The 14919-nt window shown below is 27.6% G+C and overlaps 1 protein-coding gene across 1 annotated transcript; it reads right to left on the reverse strand.

Annotated features, from left to right (window-relative positions):
- Nucleotides 1-8008: 8008 nt before the first annotated feature.
- On the reverse strand, nt 8009-10005 carry LOC132926648 (cuticle protein 7-like). The gene is made up of 2 exons (XM_060991021.1): nt 9846-10005; nt 8009-8772 (listed from the first exon to the last, which is right to left on the reverse strand). Exons 1-2 carry the CDS (start codon nt 9855-9857, stop codon nt 8086-8088), a joined length of 699 nt encoding a protein of 232 aa, XP_060847004.1. The 5' UTR covers nt 9858-10005; the 3' UTR covers nt 8009-8085.
- Nucleotides 10006-14919: the final 4914 nt, after the last annotated feature.

A 14919-nucleotide genomic window follows, 5' to 3' on the forward strand; every position in this document is an offset into this window, starting at 1 on the left:
TATTCATAGTTAGGAAATGTTTAAAAAAAAAATAATAAATATATTTATACTTAGGTATCTGATAAATAATTATTATATTGAATATTTGGAATTGAGTACTCGACGGTCGAAACATTTTTAAAATATATTTGATGTATGCATCAAATTTAACAATTAATAGGCCTACTGGGCCCAGTATAATTTAAAATGTTTGACCCCTAAATCATTAGACAAAATTGTATTGGTTAAAATATAATTATTTAATATACACGAACACTTTATTATAAAATTACACTTATTAACGTAATATGTAGGTACTTAAATTATAATTACACAAACTAAAAAATATAAACAATTTTTAAAATAATCTATATTTTTTATTTTAATATTACTATTATAAAACTATTTTTTTTAAGCCAAACTTTATTGAAGTGTTCACAAACATTTTCTCGTTATCTGTTTTTAAAACTTGTCAATAATTTCGCCGAAACTCAGGATTTCTGAGTAAAAAAATACATAGTAACAAATACAACTAATTTGCGTGCTTGTTATCGATGGTCCTTAGGTGTAAATCAGGGGGCTTAGGGGGACTTAGCCCTCCCAAACATTTGTATAGTTCTCCTACTTTTTTTTAAAAAGTTTTTCAACAAATGTCATGTTTTTTATTAGAAATTTATTAAAATTCTAAAATGTACTACGTAATTCCTAAATAGGATACCCGAAAGGTATGTGTTATGTGAACGTTTAATGATCATGCATGAATTATGTATTGTAAATTTATAATAAAATTAGAATGATTGAACCACGTTAATATTTTATAACGACAACGACAAAGGGTTATGTATACGTCATGTCAAAATTGATTTCCAGAAATGGTACGTAATGTGTAATGTATTTATCGTCATCTATTATTATCGTTAATCGAAAAAATCATTCCGATCAGACCATTCTTAAGCAATTTTCAGATGAACATAAATACACACCTAATGTTAAATTAATGTAAAGAAAATGTTAATAATGATTAATGATTAAATTAAAATGTGTGTGTTTTGGTTAAATAAATAATTTTGAAGTATTTATAATTTTCTATCTATAATATATGTTTCAATAAAATTGTTAAATTTTTATGTAGATAGTGCGGGGGCGAAGCTCTTCACGGGCCTGTTTTATGTTTATAATTTTAGTCTCCCCCCCCCCTCTAACAATCCAAATTTACGCCTATGGATGGGTCCTTCTTTCATTGTAGGATTAGTGTAAATGTCTCGTATATGTACTTGCTCATTAATTTAAGTTTAAATTAAATGTAAATAAGTTTATAGTTTAGCATAAATCTTCAGTAGGTAAATCAGTAACTTTATGCCATTTAAATGTCATTATTATACATAAAGTATTTTAAATTTGCTTTCCATACGCCCGATTATTGCCTAGAATCTAGATGATCGACGATCGTAATTTTATACTTTATATCATAGGCAATAGGCATGTCCAGATTTCATGTGCAGGCCATATTCAACAGTACCAATCCAGATGAGGGGCTTAAGGGGTTACAGTCTCCCCCCCAAATTAAGTTAGGATTTGGAGATATTTCCCCGAATTTCGAAATAAGCTAAATCGTCTAATAATAATTATATTAATTTAATTTTTAATAAATAATAATTTGCGTCTTATCGAATAAATAAAGAACTAATATGAAATTGTATTTAGTGTTTTAAATTGTGCAGGTCATGCCTGTGCATATTCAAATATCAACATTTAAATAATTTATTTAATTATTTTAATATACTAATTTTTTAAGTGTGTAAATTATAGTTTTACTGGAAAAAATGAAAGAATCTTTTAAGAAGGCTGCTAAAAAGTGCCTGCTATAAAGAATAATAATATAAGTATCATAACTAATATGTATTATGTGGCAAAAAAAACCATGTACAAAAAAAACATCAGCTAAAAAAAAATACTTTTAATACTGGTATTATAGTGATGAGAATGATAATTTACTTATAATTGCAACAATTTGTTTTTGGTAATGTAGAATATTGCATCATAATATTATTTTATTAACATACCCTTGCGAACAATGTTTGAACATATACCTACGACCTACCTATTTCAATTAGTTTGTATGGAAATGAGCATTAATAAGCTTTGATGATAATTATTTTTTTTTCACCAAAAAAATACTGACTGCCAAATTTAGAATCATTTCGAAGGAGCCACGTCATTTGAAGGCTGATATTATTAAACACTGAATGATTGACTAAAAATAGCTGTCACAGCCCACAGGTATAGGAAGAGTGATTCCACCAGAAACTACAGAACTTTAACACAATTGTGTGAGTAATGAAAAATTATATGTTGTTCAACTGTTGTTTGTCATTGGTGAGTGCTCTGTAAATTAGGGTATAACCTACCTGGAGCGTTACACTATCATGATCTTGGTGATATACTGATATTTCAAAAAGTTTGTGCACGTTTTATTATTTTTTTTTTAGTTGGAGTAACTTTTTTATCATACTTAAAATAGATAAGCTGTTTGACATTAAAGTTAGGTATACATATTTCTCTGAAGTTTTGTCCTGTGTTCTTATTTTAGTAATAATAGAAGTATTTATTAAATACATATAATAATGAGAAAAAATTAAGAATAGTACTTAATTTACACTAAAAGTTATTATTTAAATACTGTACATGAACAGAAATATGATTCTATACTATCGATTGTTATTATCTGTTTTTTTTTGGAAGTTTTACAAATCGTATAATATAAACAATTACATAAACACATATTCTTAGGATAAACTGTCATAATATATTTTTTATTTTTATTTTTTGGTTAACAGTAAGATCCATAAAATAACTATTGAACCTGAACTTTCAATTTAATATGCTCTATTGATGTATAATATTTAAAAATTATTACAATACTGATTATTATTTTAAATAATGGTGACTATGTCTAAGTTTATCAGTGTCCCCTGATTGAATTGCAATTTATTAATAAGTGAGTCAGTTGAAAATTAAAAGTAGGTATATTTTATCACAATTAAGATATAAATGTTGTTAGAATAACAAACTTTCCTTGTGTATTTTTAATTTATCTTAAAAATTTAAATTATAATACAGTTATGTTGTAACTCTCGGTTACATATTTGCAATATGTTAATTTTTTGCCCACTGAGTTTTATAACGCCTTATTATAATAAGATTTATGAAAATAGACAACACGCTTTTTTTTACTACAATATAAAATATAAATACAAATATATTTCATGTTATATATTTTCAGAAACAAGAGATTTTCTCAAGTTTAGGAATTATTATTAAATTCTTAAAATATTACACATATTAAATAGTTAAAAATATTATACTACATTTGTATCTTGAACCTTAGACCTTTCAAGAATATTGTTGGTATTATTCTGATATATAAATTTCACTAAAATATTCATAATTTTAAATAATTTAAAAAATACGAGTATATATATTAAAAGATCTTCAACATGACACAAGTAGTTTTTGAGGTCAGATTAAAAAAATTTAAGGAAATAAGAAAAACAAAAATTTAAGATGTATTTTATAGTCAGGGTATACTATTAAAATATGTGTTCCTCTAAGTTAAATAAAAATAATTAATTTGAAATTTATATTAATTTTATAGTCAATTTTAATTTGATTTATCTACAATTAATTTTGATTTCTTAAGTAAAATTATTTCATAACCTAATTTTTCCCAATATTCATAATTTTACATAAAATTAATTTATATGGAATATTGAATTAAATAAAATAATATTGTTAATTAAAAGCATATTGTTTATACTCCAATTATTTTTTGTTACAGAATGAAAATTAGAAAGAAAGCATAGCAGAATGATATTATAGATATTCTTGGAATAAAATAATGGATTGTAACAATTACTGTCACTAATTGTGCATCATACACAATGCTTATAATAATTCTTGGATTAAAATTAATTTTTTTCCGATTTCATATAATTTGATGTCGGTTATTGGATGTGTATTACTACATCTAGCAATGTTTTTCTATATCTCAGTAAGTTGTCTATTAATAAAACATTGACTAAGAAACAATTCAATTTCATAATTATTCTTTTACAGGCTTCCATTAATGAACTTTACTTTGCTGTACATAAAAAAAAATAATAAGTTAATGATGTCATAAGAAGTATTGGGTGTGCGACCAGCTGAAATATCACACATAATATAATAATTTTGTTTTATTAAGCTATGTTGACATTGCTGTTATATACATTTTTTCATCCTTATTGGATTATTTAATTATATTATTTTGTTAGGTTTGTATTAGAGTTTATCTTACTATGGCTAATAGTTACTTTCAAAATTATCATAATTCATAAAATAAATACCTAATGCCTAATGATTATTAGGGCTCGGGACTTCTAAGAGTTTGCATGTTTTTAAATAATCATTTATTGAATAATATTTAATTTTTTATTGCTTAATTTTTTTAGAATATACGAATATATAAAATCTCTCTAATTTAATATTCTAAGACATTAATTTATAAGAGCGTGATAAAACATAACTACTCGTATTATTTTCATCAAAACTTCTTTCACTGAAAAAAAGACTGAAGCTTTACTATAAGTTCTATACTCTCCTTGATGTATGTACAGCGTAATTCTTTTATAACTAAATACTCATTATTTTGTCGTGTTGATTTTTTTCAATTTTTTTTCTTCAAATTTTTAGTTTTATGCTTTTCTAAAACTATATAACATTTTTATTTTTTCACCCATTTATTTAATAATGAAACCACTATCAACTATTGATTTTCAAATGAGAATCTATATTTAAATTGTATTAAATTAATAGGGCTATTTTTTTTATGCATTTTAACGTTCAAATTATTATTTTTTCGTTAATTTTTTAGTGAAATATGGCTTTTAAAAGTTGGGTGGTTTTCGATTTTTAATGTTTTTTTATAAATTTCTTGTTTTATATAATCATACGTAATAAATTGTTTATCAACTATCGTGCGTTGATGAACTTGTGCCTGCAGTTACAAACACCTCGCAGCCGTAATAACCTATAGAACGAACACCTAAAAACCTCAAATTACCTAACTTTGAGAATTTATACTGACTGACGGCTAAATGAAAAATAATGATTTTAACGTTAAAAATCATAAAAAAATAGCCCTACTATTTTATGTCATTTAAAATATAGGTTGCCATTTTAAAATCAAAAGTTGATACCTAGTGAATTCACTATTAAATATAAATGGATGAAAAAATTTAAAATATTATTTAGTTTTAGAAAAGCATGAAACTAAAAATTAAAAAAAAAAAATCAACACCTGAAGAAATAATGAGTGTTTAGCGATAAAAGAATCACCCTATATATAGCTTAAATTATACAAAAAGATTCATTTTTAAAAACATAATAATAGCCTACATTATTTTTTAAGATTAATAATAATTTAATACTGGAATTACTTTTGTTTATAACAAATTAATAAGTAATTGGCTGTAAATCAGAATATCTGGCCTAATTGTTCGCACAAAATTTAAAATTTACTATCTAAATTTAATTTAAAATATAACATATTATAAATATAAACCAAATAATGAAAAAATAATAAATTTAATTAAAATTTTTCATTAGGTATAATTTCAATATTCTACATCGTAGGTACTGAATTTAAATTTCAATAAAAATAGTACATATGATTAAAACTAATGGTGCTAGTGTATAAAGTAATACGATAAAAAGTAGAATGTATTAATAGTTATTGAAATGATTTAGACATGTGAATGAATTTGATTTCTTACTTTCTTTCGAGTTTAGGTATGGCACAACTTTTAACTGTTTGCTCGACTCTACATTACGTGATATTTTTATAATTCAAAATAAGAATACTAACGATTTGCATAAGTGATAGTTTTATTAATTTATTTACAAAAACTAGCTATATTAATATATAATAGACCTATAATAAGATACAGGTAATTAAAAATAATTGTAATAAACAATTTTAAAATCGTAGATAAGCACCAAGTAAGTGACTTCGACGATTCAGTCCATTAAAAAAAATCTGGACCCTGTCTGTCAACTCAACGTGTATTTACAGTTGCTAATAATACTTATTTTTTTAACAGTAATGAAAATAATTTTCATAAAAAAATAATGATAATGAAGTTGAGTAATTTGGATGAATAAAATCAAATAACTAATTCATCAAATTTTTTTTTTTTAATTTTGTAATATTTTATTCAGATAGTTATTATATGTATAATATGTGTAGGCCTATTGTATTATGCTTAAAATGATAACTTATTAACTATTCAATAATTTTTGTATAATATATATCTTTAAATTATGTTATACCGAAATTATTGGATTTACCTACATTGCTGTTCTTATCTATTTTTACTCATACCTATTTTTTTTTTGTTACAAATAAAATTGTTTTAGATATTTTGTATGGTTTATTTATGGTTACACGACATAACAGAAGCAGAATGATAGTATGTAAACTGTATTAATTAGTTAACATCTTATATAAAGCATTATATTTATTTATGTAAATTATTTTCGACATTAATGTAGGTAATATTTTAAATTTAAATAATTTCATATTTTATTTCCTATCTGAAAAAGTTATGATTAATTTGAAAACCATATGCGCCGTACATGTATGCATTTCAATGCATATGAGTAGTATGTAGGTAATTTAATTAATATTGCTTACAGCCTTATTGTCATAATGACAATAACTATTAATATGAAATGATGAAAAAATCGTGCAATTCAGCGTCGTACTTTCAATAAGTAAATCTCTGTTTAGGGTCCCTATTAAAAATAAATGTACCATAAACAGACATGTTGGGTGAACGAGGCCGTGTTTACCAAAACTGCAATTTCACAATTTTGATTTTTGGTACACTGTAATTATTGCAATACAATTATATTTTTAACTCTACATAATATGAGTATAATATACGTAGACACGAAGAACATTTGTTTCCTTTTCTATTTAAGCAAATAATAACGAAACATTAAATTGTTCAAGTATGACTATATCTATCTATGACTGTACAGTTACACTTACCTACTCTAGTCTTTTGAATACCTACCTATACGTATTAACTATATTGGCTACTGAATGACGCGTAGTAGGCTCTGGTAATTAATATTGAAATACTGTTCACTATGATGAAATATTTACATTATGTATGTCAATGTCATTTTAATAATATATGCTAGTATAGGTAATAAACATCTAATTTTCTAGTGATGGGCGATAGCCGTTTATAATTAATTTTGACTGGAACCATAGTGAATCATTGCTATTCGATTGAAAACTAGAACACTTTATGAAACAAGATATATTTTTAATATTAAATATGACTATATTATATCTCATAGACATGCCTGTACCTAAATCATAATATTAAATAATAAATAATAATGTATCAAACCACAGTCCGAGGTTATATTATAATAGACGCGAATAAACTCGCGGTGAGTCAAAGGCGAACAAACCGCATCTATAAGTATCATTCAATTAATGCAATAGATGACTGTAAATGTGTTTTATTTCAACTGGGTCTATAATTAGATTTACACATTTTCATTTTCTTTTACTTATTATGTCTTATACCTACACCAGGTGTGCGGCTCTTCGTACACAAACACTTATTGCGAGGGATAGAGGCGACGGTTCATAGGGCGTTGCAATTGCTTTTGGATTTGCTGATTTATCCAATCCGCTTGTCACTGGGTACCAACTTTGATCTGTTTATTGATGCACAATAAAAAACCAAAAAAAAATAACAATTTCCTATCTTGTGATACACCATAGCCGTATATGCCATGTCCATATAACCAACGCTACCGTGTATGCTGTTTCGACTTCACCTGAGTCCAAATATATATTTTATCGGTCAATCCGATTATTTAGATCTCACATTTAGTGTGTAAAACACAGAAAAGTGCAGCGTGATTAAGTAAAATATTCCAATTATAAAAAACAGTGTAAGACATATTTTTGGTTGTTGACAATTTGAAATTTTATTTACATAAAAATACAATAAATTATTTATTTCTAGAATTTATTATAAATTAGTATTGTTTGTATGCTGGGGCAGCGTACGATTGTTTGTAGGCTGGGGCGGCGTGTCCGTAAGCTGGAGCGGGGGTGGAGTATCCGTATGCTGGGGCAGCTGGGTAAGCTGGGGCAGCTGGGTAGGCTGGGGCAGCTGGGTAAGCTGGTGTGGTGTAAGCCGGGGCAGAGTAAGCCGGGGCGGAGTAAGCTGGAGCGGAGTAAGCTGGCTTGTAGGCCGGGGCGGCTGCTGGGTAAGCTGGGGCCGATGGGTAGGCTGGGGCAGCTGGGTAAGCTGGGGCCTTGTATGCGGGCTTGTAGGCCGGGGCGGAGCTGTAAGAGGGTGTGCCTTCTTTCTTCACTTCGGCGACGAAACCGTTGTAGTCGTCGGCGGTGTATTCGACGATTCTCTTGGTGCCATCGGGTTCTACAAGGCTGTAGGATCCCTTGACGTATCCGTTGCCGTCGCTGTATTCGGATTGGCTCTTGATGTCGTATGTGGCGTCATCGTGCACGCTGTATTCGAAGTTGTACGGGGCTGGGGCGTAGGCGGGTTCTGGGGCGTAAGACTTGGGTGCGGAGTAAGCGGGTGCTGGGTATGCAGCGGGTGCTGGGTAGGCGGCGGCGGGTGCTGGGTAAGCAGCCGGAGTCGGGTAGGCTGGGGCGGCGATTGCGGCGGCGAGCACGCAGGCGAATACGGCGACGGTCTGAAACGAAAAACAGGACAACATCATGATTAATAAGGTATTTACTATATTGTGTTTTTTAGAATAAAAAATATATAAAATATGTAGTTTTACAAGCCATATGTGCTCCGTATACGTATTATTTTAGAACGTATTTTATATGTAATTACTCGTATATAATTTATACCCGGAGCCGTCAGGCGTACAGTATCGATGAGGTGTTTGGAATATTGTAATGCGTCATCAGTTTTATACTCCACTGTACGGGGCGGCCCGTTGAGATTTTCTAGTGTTAACTAGATAAATGGGAAAACGGAAAAAACGAAGAGGCCTTGTTTTGTTTCGTATAAATTATGTATAGGCATAAATGGTACGATTAATTAAACGCTACAGCTACAGTTACGAAGTTTTATTCGCGTTAGTAGGACCAAGGTCGTTGTATGGATTCGATGACTTCCGACCTACTACGTAATTAGACGAACTATATTATATAATATTATACTTTCTCGGTGCCTACACGTGTCGTCGACCGGATCGTAATTATTATTAAGTGCAGCGGAATGTCCGATATGACCGACGTGACTGTAATCTAAATTGACTATAGCTGTCATTTTGTAAGGTGTACGATAATAAACGACTATGCTTAATAAACGATTTTTATTTGTATGACTGTAACCGGCAAGGCGCGTCAGCATCTCGGAATAGCAAGTCGGGTTGTTATCCTTATAGATTTGTTGGCTATTAAATAAAAATCGTGTTCGTCGAGGTGGTGATAAATATTATTACTATCGATGGAATTTTCATCCAACGAATGTATTAAAATAAAATTCGAATGCGATTTAAAATGGTTTGAAATGCAAAATAATTTAAATTTAATAGAATTTATACAAATAATATCATATATAATGGTCTAAACTATAAAAGAATACGATGAGAAAACTTTGAATGAACCAAACCGTATCTATATCGTAATGGATTTTCTCCAATTGTTTAAATAAAATTATATTATTGTTCTATACGAAAAAAGAATGTTTTCACATTTTAGATTGCGGGGCGATGGAGGAAAAAATAATCATAAAAACTCGTATACTCACTTGGATTGCCATGGCGAATAAATAAGTTTTTTTTGTTGGTTGTTGAGTGCGTTGAAGTCACTGAACGTTTTGACTGAATGTAAAGTCTGGTGGCTGGCGATCGGGCTTATATAGTATACCAGCAGTGCGCCTGGCTCGGCCCTCGTTGTCCATGGTCGAGGGGTGTTTGATGGGTGGGGCCGGGTACGTATAGATCGGCATGATATTATTATATCAGGATTGCGCGACCCCGGCGTCAGAGACGTGTGCCTCCAGGGCGAAATTTTATCGAAATAATATCATATTATCGTCGAACCATCGAAATCAGGTTATTACACACAGTTGTTACGCATTTTTTTGTGTTTATGTGTGTGTGAATTATTATTGTTTGTTCGCGATAAATTGGGCTCAATGCATATGTAGAACTGGTCCTGTTGGCCAACAATCGAACTGCCGTTGTTAATACTGCAACTTGTATAACCTATTACCTTTACACTGACGTTTTGCCGGTAAAGCTCGTACGTATAGGGTACGTAGAATATATAATTCGTAATTTTTTTGCTACTAGTGACATAATTTCATATAATAATAGTACCTAACTGATATAATTAAATAACAGCGTACCGTAAAATGGCAAAAATAAATTTGTGGTATAAATAGTTTAAATTAATTTAAATACTAAATTTTTAAAATGTATGATAATTTAAGTAATAGGGGAATTTTTCAAGTTTCTATATCTAATATTATTAAATAATAATAATCGTTCAAAAGATACCTACACATTTGAATATCCAATTTCAACTACAACCCATCACTTATAAAATATGTATGTTAGTTGACGCTAAGGTTTTTTTAATTTCCAATAAAAAAAAACATGCACAAGAAACATTATACTACATTTTCAAATTGTATCGGTTATTAATTTGCTTTAAACTAATTATAAAATAATTTTCAAATATTCTTGGTTTTAGTAAATTTTATAAAGACATTTTAATTATCTATTTTAGATATTTTAACTTAAAATACGTATAAAAACATTTTTGACCACTAATATTTTAATTATAAAAAAATTTAATCAAAAACAAACATCTTATCGTAAATAAATCGAAAAAAAAAAATTAGAGAGCTAAATATTAACAAACTTAAAATATCAATAATTAGCACAAAAAGGTCTATAATAATTTGATAATTATATAATTATGCCTAAAAATACTAATATAGATATTCGGTTAAAAATTTGAAGTTTCTACAGTTATTAATTTTATTACAAGTAAGTACCTAAAAATCAATTTTGTCGAAAATAGGTTTTGCTTAAAATTTTCTAAAAAAATGCGGTTTAATGCAATGTCATAAGACATTTTTATTTTTAAAAATACTCTAAAAAATTATTTTGAAATTATTTTTAACATTGAAAAAATTCTTATTTTTATTAATTATTAGTCTAAAATGAATTTTAACTAAATTTTTATAAAATTGTATCCATACTTTTATAAAAATGACTTAAAATCATATAAATACACTAAAAATTTCAAAAAAATGCAAAATAAAATTACATTTTTTAATTCATTGATGTATGAAATTAACTTTGGCTTTAAAATCAATGTTTTCGGACATTCAGAAACAAATACAATTTGCATTCAAATCTGTTCCCTATTGTTATTATATATTTGTATTTTATCACATATTTTACGTTAAATTTTCGTGCACCTATATCTAGAACCCTGGAAGAATGGAAGATTTGACAATTTGCACGAATCAAATGATTGTCAAATCCTCCAAGTACACCATTGCACCTAACCATTTTTACTGGACTGGTTGTAGTGTTTTTTTCGATTGCGTGTGACCCACGGTTAAAGCGTTCAAATGTGGTTCTTTTTTTCAATCGAGACTCGCAGAAGCATACGGAATTTTTAAATCGGAAATAATTATAAATAAATGTGAATAATTATATTATTATTCAATCAACCGCAAGACGTAAAACTATCTCACGTCCTCGTGGTTATACATTTATAATAATTAATAACTGTACTGGCACATTGACATTGGTACCAATAGATTTTTCTAGTGCCTATTAAAAATCATCAATAATTAAAAATAGTATACAACTAATAGTATACTAAGCATCACGGCTGTTCGGACATATAATATATTTTTGCAAATGTATTTTTCTAAAGTTTGAAATTTTGACTTAAGGTCCCCCAGGGTTCCACGATCCCCCACCTTGTACTAACTCGAGTTATTATATTTTTATTAACTGGCTCACCTTTAACTATACGATATTATTATATGTAAGATCATGGACTAGAATGTAATGCCCTAAAGACTATAAAATAATATCTTATTATAGATGAGTAAACATATTACTTTATTCACAACATATCTGTCTATGCAATATAAATGTAAACATACAATTTAAATACAATTTAAAAGAAAAACATTATTTCACCATATTCGCATATACCTATGTCATATACGCAATGTTTGTCATAATATAGTCGTAGGCTACGATTTAAAAAATACGTTTAATATTTACTTAATTAAAAAACTATATCGAAATCCAGTCCTAGTCATGATATTTCGTATTATAGTTGATCGTTTATGAATGCTCAAGGATACGATTTCGTTAAACTAACGAATGGTTCGAACTGTGTAATCAATAAAAACCGTTTTGCAGCCACCGTATCGTAAATAAATCACAAACAAACCCGATGCGTATATGATAAAATAAGAGCAGTATTATAAAAATATTTTAATCGTGTTCTGGTTATTTACACCGTATTTTATTTATTTATTTTTTTTATTATATAGAATTATTAAATGAAATATTATATATTATAATATTCAAATATACAATGTATTAAGTATTTATTGTAATAAATTTAGGTATTACTTTTTTTTACTAATGAGATATATGAATATGAAATTTATATTATTGGATACAATGTATTATTGTATTAATAGTATTATGAAAGTGACTGTTATATTTAACCAAAGCTTTGAAGCAAGTGCAACGTTAAGTTTGACATTGGTTTTTACAAACACAACAATAAAAGCCTTGTAGTTGTCCCCTAGAAATATAAGAAACCTTTTACAATTTTTATAATATCAATCATCAACCACTCGTATTCAGTCAAAGAACAATAAAAAAAAAACTAATTAAAAATATATAAATACAATTTGATATATAGGTATAATGCACCTATTATTACCTATACTATCGTGAGTATATCTACTTAGAGGGCTGGATTTTACAGGGGTACATTATGGGCACCTGTCCTATGCCACACGTTTGTTGTATAAGTGAATATTTTATGGATATTCAATCTATACTAAAAAAAAAAAAAATATTATATTATAGTCTAAAAAATAAAGTTAGTTAGGTGTTAGGTCGCATGGCTGCGGAATCAATGAAATTATTGTCGTAGTTGCACAGTTATACGTTGTGTAAACTTTTAATCATTTTTCACTTTTGTATATATTTGTTGACTGTAGATATTTTGTAGATTGCATTTAACTGTTCCAAATTTGTGTAACTAATATCACAAATTTGACCACTCTTTATTTGATTATAATCAGTAGTAGGATACGTCATACTTATGAAATGCTAATCTCCAAACTATTTATTTATTGATTTTGTCTTGAAGTTAAAATCCAGGAATAAATATAGCTGGAAAAGTGGTTCATATCTATATATTTTATACTAAGTACGTGAAATTACTAACATACTGTTACTTCATAATGCCCGCCCGTTGCCCGTTACTATTTCATGAAAAGTTATCCATAACCCATACAGCAATTCTGCAATGCCAATATTAAATGAATATTGGTTGCCCATTGATAAATTAATATTGCAAATTTAAGATTAAATAAACATTGTATCATTATTTCATTTTCAAATTGAAAATGTATATATTCCCGTAATATTGTCATCATATTAATTATTTAATGTTAGATTTTAACTATGGATTCAATATGTATACATTGTTTAATATGTAATATAAGTCCAATGTTCTTTACACAATATTGCACACACATTTATTTTCATTGAAATTTAAGTATTACATTTTCAATGACTGTTCAATAATATTATAATGTTGGAAATACAATAATTATCCAATGTTTTTATTTCAACATTGTATGTATATTTCAACTGATTGTAAATTAAACATTGAATTTCTAATGGCTATTTAATAATATTATAATGTTGAACATACAACAATTATCTAACGTTATTAAAGCAATATTGTATACATATTTCTATTGATTATAAATTAAACATTGTATTTCTAACAGCAATTAAATAATATTATAATATTGAATATACAACAATGATCTAACGTTGTTAAAGAAATATTGTGTTCATATTTCTAATGATTGGAAATCAAACATTCAATTTCCAATTTTTGTTGGATTTTATTTAACTATATAATACATAATACGTATTATAAAATTGACTAATTAGTCAATCAATTATAATAAAACCACTGTCACATTATACTTACAAGGATAAGTACCAATTTTAATACTTATTGAACTAAAATATAATAATATAGGTATTAATATCGGTGTTATACGATTGAGAACGTTTTATTTTCTTAGTAACACAATTGAGAACGATTGTCATGATTGGCAAATCAAAGAAATAATATTTTGTACCTGTAATATTCAAACGATTGAGAATGATTTTTTGAGCGACGCGTGACGTAGTCGTTTATCTACATTTTTAGCAAGCATCTTCCTCTATGTAGTGATTTCTGTTTCGTGTTCTTACTTACAATTTTCATTTTATTATTACCCGTTTTTCTAACAAGGAAACAGCTCGAGCTCGGGATCTATTATTTATTATTATATTTGTATTATTAAATATTAATTAAAGGAACACTGTAATTTGTATAAAATAACCTATTATTGTATTCAGTCATTTGATTTAGCAACCTTTACAGATATATATATATATATATTAATACCTATATTAAAGAATTTTAATCATTTTTTGTCTGAAAAAATTTACCTTGGTATACTTATAGTTGTTTTAGATAATTAGATCACATATAAAATATATTTTAAACCTCGATTACATTGAGTGAATTTAATC

Source organism: Rhopalosiphum padi, chromosome 3, assembly GCF_020882245.1.
Source record: "Rhopalosiphum padi isolate XX-2018 chromosome 3, ASM2088224v1, whole genome shotgun sequence".
Lineage (NCBI taxonomy): Eukaryota > Metazoa > Arthropoda > Insecta > Hemiptera > Aphididae > Rhopalosiphum > Rhopalosiphum padi.